This window comes from Neltuma alba, unplaced genomic scaffold, assembly GCF_004799145.2.
Source record: "Neltuma alba isolate B1F8T4 unplaced genomic scaffold, ASM479914v2 tig00001944_pilon, whole genome shotgun sequence".
In the NCBI taxonomy this organism is placed as follows: domain Eukaryota; kingdom Viridiplantae; phylum Streptophyta; class Magnoliopsida; order Fabales; family Fabaceae; genus Neltuma; species Neltuma alba.
This window is the reverse complement of record NW_021632680.1, coordinates 1-10,864: the sequence shown is the minus strand read 5'-3', so window position 1 is coordinate 10,864 and position 10,864 is coordinate 1. Positions and strand designations below refer to the sequence as shown.

Genomic DNA, 10,864 nt, shown 5'->3' with positions numbered 1-10,864 from the left:
GTTTATAATAACCTTAAAGTATCTCTTATTTGAATTGTAAATCAAACCATTAATGTCTCATTTTCCCTTAACAACTCTCTCATTCATATTTAACATTACATGATTTTCTTTTAACGCACATTTGCAGTATGAAGCATTACATCTGCTAGTTTCTTGAGTCAGTATATAAACAAAAATGTTACAAAAACACTATGATTGTTATGACTGCTAGTATCAGCCATTTATTCTTTTAGTTTTATATATCAAATTTGTATGCATAAATATACAGATATAATAGGCATATCATTATTCTCAAAATTACAAAGAAATTTGGCTATAACATCATTTAATTAGAAATTTTATACTTTCCTTTTCACCCCTCCCCTACCCCCATTTTAGCACCTCCCATATTGGGATTTTTTTTTGGAGAAAAACCAAAATTATGATTCATTTTGTTCTTATATTTTTTTTTGTAATATTTCATTAATGCTCATAAAATATATAATTATAAAATTGATTTTAAATAAAAAATATATTATAATAAAATTAGTTTAAAATTAAAAAATATTATTAAAATGAAAAATCATATTTTTATAAAATTAATTATTTTTACAAATATATTATTTTATCAATTAAAATATATTTTAAAGCCGGAAGAAAAGCATGGTTGGAAAAGAACAAAAAGTTCTTTTTTTTCAGAGCATATAAAATTTGTTAATTTCATTATTTAAAGTATATTTATATATTAATTAGAATAGAAAATTATTTTACTAATTTTTTAAAACACACACTAACACGAAATTTTCATTGAATTATGTAATTTGAACTAAGATGAAAATCAATTTATAAAATATATAAATAAAAATATAAACTAACATGGGAAATGGTAAATTTGCTAGATGTAGTTTCATAAAGAATCAGATTATTATTCAAATAATATTAATAAAATGTTGAGTATTTAAGGTTTGATGTTGTGCTAGGATTATTAATAATAACAAAAGGTTATAGTGTTCCTTGACTCCACCGTTAGAAGGCTTTATATACATGATTAGAAGCTATTTTAAGAACATATTATAAGAAAAGCAAACTATTATGCTGATTGACTGGGGAAAGCTCCTTATGATAAGAATTTTGAGACAAAAATCACTACAAATCCACCTTAGGTGACCTAATTTAACAAAAGACTATGAAATACTTTTCTCTGTTTCAAAGATATGCCTTTCTTGGCTGAAATAAACGCCAATGGATCACATTACAAAAAGTAATCATATTTGCAAAATCATGGCCCATGGTTTGAAGTTAGACGCTCAAACACGTAAAGCAGTATCTCTGTTGGGGATTCTCTCCTAACCTCTCTTGTCCATCAGAAAATGTGGCAACATGGTAAATATTTCACACAAAGATACTCAAAAAAATTAAATATGCAGATATTTGGACTTTAGATAGAAGGTCAACCCTCAAATAATCCAAGAAAATCAATTTTTTACTTATTATGTCAACTTTATGATTTGTCCCCTTCTCTGTGAAAAAGAAAAGTTGTTTTCTTTTCTTCTTCTTTTTTCTTCGGTTGCAGGTATTTTTGATAACACGTTGACAATAACGACCAAGATTTTTGTCCAAACATTTTTTGTGGCGATACCCCATCATTGAGCCAGAATGGGCTAATGGCCTGCCTTGATTGAATGACCCAATCCGCAAAACAAGCAAAGATGAGATTGGGTCTAGCCCATAAGCGATTGGCCCGTTGTTAAATAAATAGGACATTAAAAAATTAAAAATAAAATAAAACCAGGTGAACGACGCGGCGTGTCTCGGACACCCGTGGCCTGACCTGATCTGGCGGCTCTGTGGTCGGTGACTCCGGGAGGACTGTGCTACAACGAAAGGATCATTTTTCGGGAGCGAGTTCGAAGCTAGGCAAGTCCGTTCAGAAGGGAATGGACGGCGAGGAAGGAGGTGGTATAAGGCTGAGCAAGAGGTTCTCCGACAAGGGCGGAGAGGTAGACTACAAGACCAAGGCCGGCACTGCTTGGAGCCATTCTTATCTCAACCAGAAGCCATGGCACCCCCTTTCCTACCCTAATCAACGCCGTAAGTGGATTGCAGAGCAGACTCACGCCCACAAACAACGCCGCGCCGAGGAGGTCGCTCGTGAGGCAAGTCCCTTCTCCATTCCATTTGCTTTTTCCATCAGACCCGGAAAAATTGTGTGTTTCGATGTAATTGGAGGCGTCTCGGATATACGAGACCCAATTCAGTTTCATACTTTCATTTTTTTTTTTAAATTATTGATTATTGATATTGATGATTCATAATTATCATATCTATTCCTGATTCTTAGTTTTTTGCATCTCTGTTTTTGTGCTCTTTCTTTATAGTATGCCCAAGAGCAGGAGTTCTTTAACCAGACTGCTCTCATCTCCAAGAAGGAGAAAGAAAAGGTTCGTCTTGTTAGCTACCTCATAGTTAATCACTTGTTTTTTTTTCCTGCGAGGATAAATTGTTTGATTTTAAAGTTAATTGTAATCTGTAACGTGTAGATGGAAATCATGCAAGCTGTTAGCTTCATGTATGTTCGGCCTCCGGGGTACAATGCTGAAAGTGCTAAAGCGGCGGAGATGGCTGAAGAGAAGAGAAGAGAGGACCTGAATCAGCCGCCACAAGATCCAAATGCTCAGGGAACATCCTCTTCCATGTAATTATCACTTTGTATTGTTCTTATCTGTTTTTGGTTGCTATTTTTCCAATTATGTGGTTACTCCTAGGAGTCACCTTACAATGAGGTCGACCCTCTGGCGTTATTTTGTGGGGACCGGGAGTCCATTAACCCATAACGTGCTTGCCTTGCAGGCTACCTGAAACCTCACGTGGTAAGGACCAATTGAGTGGAGAAAAGAAGAAACCAAGGCCAAAGGATGTGTTTGGGCGTCCTCTACCAACTGAAGAAGAATTCGAAATTCTAAAAAATGCTCCACGGTATGTTAGAGAACTGCCATTGTAACTCAACGGGGAATAACATTCTTCTGTTTGCTCATTTTTGAAAGCCAATCCACGCATATCCCAAATGATGTCTTATTTCAACCTTTTAATTCCATAATATTTTAGCCAACATTTGGTGTGAAGAACATATGAAATGCTAATGATGGATAATCTATCAATTTATCTGAACTGCAGTTGTACGTGGAAGCTGAGTTTCACACTGACAGTAGGAATTTATTATTGTGTCCTAATTGTGACCACATTGATTTTAGAGCTGCACTAGGAAGTTATTGCTGATGCTGTACGTTGTTTATTTAAAAAAAAAAAAACGAAGAAACAGATTACATGGGGAAACTGAATAACCGTTCTTGGGATAATTGGCTGGCTATCATGTTGAATGCTATAGATTGAAAAAGTGCAACTTGTGGTTCTAAGATTATCAAACGCATATATGGTGATATGGTGGGCCTCAACCTTATGAGAGTAACATCAATTTCTGATTTGAACTCACGGGAGGCGCTAGATCTGCAGGAGGATGTTCAATCTGCAATGCTGTAATTGCATTACTAAACCCCTTGGAATATTTTTGACTTGTGGGTTAAATTGGAGGGGTCATTCTCCTTGATCATTACACCATGGAAAGGTAGTGGGACATCAAATAGAAATCTGATGCAGTATAGGCGTGGTTGTTCTCCTACCATGTAATTAATGGATTGGCAGTAGGCTGTCAGATTGCTACGTTTACTCATACAACAAACTTCATTCTAGCATGACAGTTTATATAACATGCTTGAATTTTTATTATTCTATTTATTTCTATGAAGATAATATAGATTGCTTTGAACCTGTCTTTAATCTTATTTTTAGTAATTGGGTTTTTTCAGGATGGACACAGGAGTTGCTGGCAGGGTGAAACCTTTTGGTGTTGAAGTCCGTAATGTGAGGTGTTTAAGGTGTGGGAATTATGGTCACCAAAGTGGCGATCGTGAGTGCCCATTGAAGGATGCTATAATGCCTAATGAAGAGAATAGGTTGAAAAGGGATGACCCTTTGAATGCTATCCTTGCCCACACAGATCCCAGTGAGGTCAGTTTTACTTAATATTGAAATTTTGTTTGGGAAACATAACAACGTCTTATGCCCTTGAGCATCAGTGGAGTTTGGTATAATCAACATTTTGCTAGCACCTCGCTTTGATGTTTTGACATATATTGTTCATTTCTGCTCACCTGTTGATTGATATCTTTTATACCTATATTCTTTGATTGAAGAATAAATATACTCTACCCTGATTCATTTTTCACCCTTGCTGCTGCTACATATTTTTGTCAGCTCGCAGAAATTTTATTGGCATGTGGTCCTTTTGAAAACATATGACTGATTATTCATCTTATTGTGAAATAACTTCCCTCAATCACACCCTTCTGTTATGTTTGCATTTGCTCAGAGTCCTAAAATCGCTTGGAACCATTTGTTTTTTAAAGTCTTTCCACCTCTATCTGACTTCTCAGCATACATCGTATTTACATTTCCTATTATTTATTGTATAATTCACCTTAACGATTACTATTCATAGATCCTATAGTCTGGAATGAAAATTTAATTAACAGCATTAAATAAAAATTATTCCTGCACTGGATTTGTCTGAGAGAGAGTGAAAAACTAGAGAGGTGTAGGTTAGGGAAAATAGTAATTATTTAATTTTTCCTGTCTCCTGGGGAACTTAGATGACAGAAATATGAACGTCAAGGGGTCCATTGAAAATCCCCCATTTTCCTCCCCACTTGATAGAAAACCTTTCCAACTTAGGGGAAGTCTAAATGCAACCCTCCTTTCCCCTCTCTGCTTCATTATTCTCCATCTAAACACAAACTAAAAGAGCAAGAGAAGAAAATTTGGAGTCAGAATGATAGTGCAAATGGTAACTTTTTTTGGGTCATTTATCTCGCCTTAGGATTATGATTATCCAAAAATATTTACCCTTTCCCCACCTTCTCTTTCAACAGCATGGTTGGTTGTTGATCACTGTTACAGTTTGTTGCTTTTGTCCTGTGATAATCAAGATGCAATGAGATGTGTATGAATTTTCCCTTTAAGGTGCACTAATGTGTCTTTTCTCGTGTATGATACAACTGCAGCATTTAAAGTGGGAGCTGAAGCAGAAACCGGGAATCAGTCCCCCTCGGGGGGGATTCAATCCAGATGATCCTAACCAACAGATAGTTGCTGAGGAAATATTTGACGAGTATGGAGGTATCGGTATTTTATGTATAACATATTCTAGAGAGCATTCATGTTTATCCTTTACATGCAATAATCACCATCTATGTTGCAGGTTTTCTTGGTGGCGGAGATATCCCTGAGTTGTTAACAGCCTTCTCTAAGAAGCCCAAAAAGAAATCAAAAAAGAACAAGCACAAAAAACGACAATCAGTACATTCAGAAAATGATAGTTTTTCAGAGGGAGATAGGAGGTCAAAGAAGAAAAAACGTAAGGTGAACAAAAGGAAGCAAAATCATTCAGAGTCAAGTTCATCAGACGCTTTGGACTTTGAAAAGGATCAAGAAAATAGCAGGCACCAGCAATCTTGTTCATCAGAAGATTCGGATAGTGATAGGGATGATCGAAGAAGAAAAATCAGACAAAAGGAGTCGTCCAAAGATTTGGACTATCACGGGCATAGGAGTAAGAACAGCAGGCAAAGGCATTGTTTTTCATCTGAGGATTTTGATCCTCGTGGGTACCATGGAAATCACAAGCAGGGAAATAAGCACACGTATTCTGAAGAGTCTGACCGTAACAGTGATGATCTGAGTAGAAAGACTAAACGAAAGCATTCATATTCAACTATGAGGCCTGACCCTACTGGACATCATAGGAGTAAAATGAGCAGAAAAAGACATCCTTATTCGTCTGAGGATGATTCTGGGCCTGATGGGTATCATGGAAAGCACAAGAGCAGAAATGGGCATTCTTATTCATCTGATGATTCTGACCATGGAAGACAGCACAGGGATAAGACCAAGCATACTTCAACAGCCAATTGCGACTCTCAGAAGCATCACAGACATAGATATTACAAGAGCAGAGATGAGCATTCTTATACATCTGGAGATTTTGGTAGAGACAGGGATGATCAAAGGAGAAAGGCCAACCAAAAGCATTCCAAGCGTTATAGGAGCAAAAACAGTAAGAAAGGGCATTCCTATTCATCTGAGACTGAGGATTCTGGTTCTGATAGCTATCATAGAAGCCGAAAGGGCAGGAGTTGAGGCGTGAAAAACAAAAAGAAGAGCAGGAACGAACATTTCATCTGATGATTCTGATCATCAAAGGCATCTTAAGAGTGTAAAGCAGCAGCCACGGGGGCTAATCAACGTCCTTGGCAGCTACCGTTAGTAATTTAGTATCCTGCGAAATGAAAGTGGACGCATCATATTAACACTCATGAAGAGGTTGATCCTGTGCATGTCTTAAGGTATTAAACACTGTCTCCGAAACCATCATCATGGTTGCCTGTCTGGTCCAGAATGATTGTTCTGCTGTATTGAAAGGGAAGGGTTGGCTCTGTTCTGTGCACTATTGATATGGTTGAGCAAGTTTAACAAATTCAGATAAAGTTCCAACGGTTCTGCTGCTCAAGTTTTCGTAGTTCATTTTCTATAATTTTATTGGGTTATTTATATGGATTAGACTGGATGAAGTGTTTTATATCTTCACTGCGACGTTCTCTAATTAAAATATGCCAAATATCTGGTTTGCCAGTATCTTAAGTGGATGGATTGGTTAAAGACACATTAAAACAAATGAAACTTCCATACTCACGCAAAAATTTCGTATGTATTCTTATTTTACTTTTGCCACCAATTTTACTATTAAGATGGTACCACTTCTGATTTTTAATATAAATTTGATAATTAATTTATAAATATTAAAAAAATTAAATTAATTATTTATAATAAATAGTATAATATTTTTCAAAATATTTTGATTAACCATATGCATTAAAATCATTTTATTATAAAATTTTTAATATGGATCACCATCTTAGGGGCTAATTTAAAAATAAATAAAGATAAAAAATAAAATAAATTGAGATTTAAAACTAAATTAAATGCCTAACTAATTTTTTAATAAATTTTTTACCCTCTTCTTACTACCTGAGTCATACACTTGTGCTTCAACGGAAAAACCAAACGCTAACGATACCACACCCTTTCTCTCTCCATCTAAACCAAAAAACCATAAATATATATATCTAACTAATATTAATATCTTTTTATTTAAAATGCTCATAGAAGAATATCAAAATCGTTTGCTACTCGTTCGAAATAAATAAATAATTAATAAGTGGTATTAAAGGACGAAATTAATAAAAATTTGGGATCTTAACTATCTAAATAATTGTACCTTGAGTGAAAATGTTTCATATATAAAATGGGAAAAGCAGAAGCTTCATCTGACATATAATCCTGCTAATATTGAAGTTCAGCAAAGGGCACCTTGATAAACAGCTTATATAAGCCCACAAATACCAGACAACGCACGAGCGCGTTCAAACCAACATGTCATGCATATTACAGATTTCCAGGTTTCCTTGATAACTGATCAAACTGGGTTTATAAAGGATGCATTTTGAAGCACAAAAGCCCGAAAGGAACCAGCTAAAAACAAGACAGTAAAACTGCGCTAATCAATACAGAAATCTTCACTAAGTGCCCTACAAAGAAGAGCTTTAGCTCGACTTCACAAAATGGTTAGACAGATATCTGGCAATCTCTGTGAAAGAAATTCTATCTTTCCCATTGAAAATGGTCTTCAACTTCTCATCGCAAACAATTTCCCTCTTGTTCGTAGGATTCTGCGAAAGAATAGCTTAGTCATCCCATTGTAGAGAAATGACAGAGCGAACGATTGAAAGGAAACAACGATGGAGGACAAAGGGGGTAAAAAAATCGATAATCTAAAGAGGACATTATTTTTACTTCTACAACTAAGAATGATTGAAGCTTCCACTCACCCTTAGCAGATGCAACCCCACTGGGTAAACAAAGAATCAACAAAACATACTTCATACATTTCATGGCTAAAGATGAAAGACAGATGCTCCAAAATACATCTAATACTTTTATGTCATGACTTCCATTTTAAAACCAACTTAGCCTAGAAAATACAAATAAAAAATAGGAAAAATACCAAAATAGTGATTCTTGAATTTCAAAATTCCAAATTAGTAATTGCTAAAATGACTACATTCAAAAAGTAAATGACAACATTTTTGCAGTAATTCCCCATCTGGACTTCTGAAATTCAATAGTCATTTTTTTGAGATTTTCCCTAAAAAATATATAAGCCACAAACTTATCTGAATTTCCCGGTCCAAGTAAATTTCGCTAACCAACTTCAAAAATACAACCATTACTATGCCTATATCGTGCGGTTTATGGGGAAGAAGAGTTCAAGTAACAAGTAGCTTAAAAATTCTCTAATGCAAACAACTGAGAAATAGGCATTAGGTGAAACAGTTTATACAAGCTATTATGCGTTGGTTATTCATATTCCGCGTTATGTTTACCACTGCTAACTCAATAGTAGCAAGAGCATGCAAGAGATTAGCAGGCAAATTTATGCATTCAAGATCATAGGCTATCGGTATTAATCCCGTGGAATAAGTCATTTATTCGCTAAAAAATATGTAGTAATTTTACAGCATAAGAATTTGATACTGGCATGAGAGCTAACAAATTCACGCTAAGATACATTATATGTAGCCGCTACGGCTGCATCGTGCCTGAGACAAGCAATGCAGTCAAAAAACAGAAAAATAAATGGACTGACTCCATTGGGAAAAATAAACAGATTCCATAACATATTGGAAAGGAAGTGTTGGAATAAAGTCCAGAGCACGTGCTCAACTTGCAAACAGAAAATTCTCACAAAGCGGAGAAATAACGCAGAAGCTTTTCTGAAGATTCAGAGACCAAGTCCTTCAGAAGGAGGACCAGAGAACGAAAAGCTCTGAAATCCTTAAAACATTCAGAAAGGAACCTAATGTAAAACATTTGCGTATGTATTCCCAATGGTTCTACTGATTTCTGGGATAATAGAAGTAGATAGGGGGAACAAACTTTTAAATATAAATATAGTGCAGCATTGATCCACAGAAACGGGAAAGAATGAAGACCTGAAGGTTGTGGAGTTTGATGTGATCCCACACTTTCTTGACGGCACCAGCGCGTGAAGATTCAGAGGCACCGAGAAATTTGCCAAGCTGCGGCGAGACAGGGATCATCTTCTGTAAGGCGGTGCTGCCTCGACTTTTCGGTGCGGCCGTCTTCGCAGCAGTCTTAACACCAGACGCAGCCCCCTTCGCCGCTGCCGCCATCAGTGCTCTACTACATGCTCCGAAAACCCTGGTCGCCGCCATACTTACCGGCGAAACGCTTGTTGAACCCCTTCTCTCGATTTCTAAAAACCCTAGCAGAGCACAGGAACCCACAACAGAGGGACGCGCGAGCGCAGCGAGGCTTTTGGCGTTTTGGCTCCCCGAGGTACGGTTCGCATTGGGCCTTCTCTCCTTTACCTGTTTCCTCCGCGGCTCCTCCTTAACTTTGAAACTACGTCGTTTCAATGCTTCGTTCTTCTAATCCCAGTCATGGAGAGTTGGTGCGCCACGAGTCAAAAGAATGTGTTCGGATGAAACCAAAAGCCCGTTTGGATGGCCTCCAAAACTATGGTTTGGGAGGTAAAATTATAATTTAGGTGGGATGTCATCTAAATAGTATAAATTTTGAGCCAATAATCTGAAATCATGGTTTGGGTCAAAACCATGCTTTTGGAACCCAAAACCATGGTTTCAAGAGAAGTGAATCTATTTTGCTTCTGACTCAAATTGGAGAGTATGATTGTGCCTGACAGAGTATATCTCAATAATAATATGACTTTAACATTTCTCAATTATTTTTTTTTAACATATTTAACCTTATATCTTATAAACATATATACGCATATTAATTATTTATTAATTACATTATCTTATGTATTATTAATTATGTTGGTAAAAAATATATTATTAATAATTTTATTCCTTCAAATTAAAATATATCATAAAACCTATCTTTTATGTAATTATCATATTAACTTTTTTTTATTAATTGTATATATAAAAAGTATTTCTGATAACAATTATCCAAACACTCTCACTTCTCAAAATTATTTTTTAGAAAAATCTATTCTTCACAGAATCTATTCTCCCTGGAATCTATTCTCCAAAAGTTATTCTCCAAACCATGGTTTGTTTTCATCCAAACACCCCTATCATGGTTTAGAGAATAGCTTTTGGAGAATAAATTTTAGATAAATAGATTTTGTGAATAGATTTTGAGAATAGATTTCAAAAAAATGATTTTGATAAAGCGAGAATATTTGGATAATTGTTATCAGAATCTTTTTTCGTATACAAATTACTAAAAAAGACATAAGCTAATATAATAATTAGATAAATGATAGATTTTAGTTTATATTTTGTTTGAAATAATAAATTATATACGAAAAATATAATTAATATTATCTCCAGTCCTTAGTATAGGAGCTAATTGGGTATTCTATTTGATTTTGAATATAAGATATCAATCTATCTTGTCTCATACATTTATCTATTTTTTTCAAAATAGTTCTCATATTAATTGCACATATTAAATGTTACATCAAATAATAATCCCAATGCACATCGTTAATAGGTGTTTTAGAGAATGCAACACCTATTTATTATAAATAAATAATTTAATTAATTTTTTTAATATTTACAATTAGTTTTCTAACTCTTACATTAAGGATCAAAGCTAGTAATTGTTATGTGTATATATATTTATATCCCAATTATGGTTTTATACCTTCAAAAGCAAC

The 10,864-nt window shown here is 35.1% G+C and overlaps 2 protein-coding genes across 2 annotated transcripts; one reads left to right on the top strand and one right to left on the bottom strand.

The window, feature by feature from the left end:
* Positions 1 to 1,829: 1,829 nt before the first annotated feature.
* LOC114714444 (uncharacterized zinc finger CCHC domain-containing protein At4g19190) lies at positions 1,830 to 6,726 on the top strand. Its single transcript, XM_028899192.1, has 7 exons — positions 1,830 to 2,135; positions 2,358 to 2,420; positions 2,520 to 2,674; positions 2,830 to 2,955; positions 3,843 to 4,044; positions 5,097 to 5,211; positions 5,294 to 6,726. Exons 1-7 carry the CDS (start codon positions 1,917 to 1,919, stop codon positions 6,229 to 6,231), a joined length of 1,818 nt encoding a protein of 605 aa, XP_028755025.1. The 5' UTR covers positions 1,830 to 1,916; the 3' UTR covers positions 6,232 to 6,726.
* Positions 6,727 to 7,353: 627 nt separating this feature from the next.
* Positions 7,354 to 9,518, bottom strand: LOC114714426 (upstream activation factor subunit spp27). Its single transcript, XM_028899175.1, has 2 exons — positions 9,144 to 9,518; positions 7,354 to 7,820 (listed from the first exon to the last, which is right to left on the bottom strand). Exons 1-2 carry the CDS (start codon positions 9,384 to 9,386, stop codon positions 7,695 to 7,697), a joined length of 369 nt encoding a protein of 122 aa, XP_028755008.1. The 5' UTR covers positions 9,387 to 9,518; the 3' UTR covers positions 7,354 to 7,694.
* Between the last annotated feature and the right edge of the window lie 1,346 nt (positions 9,519 to 10,864).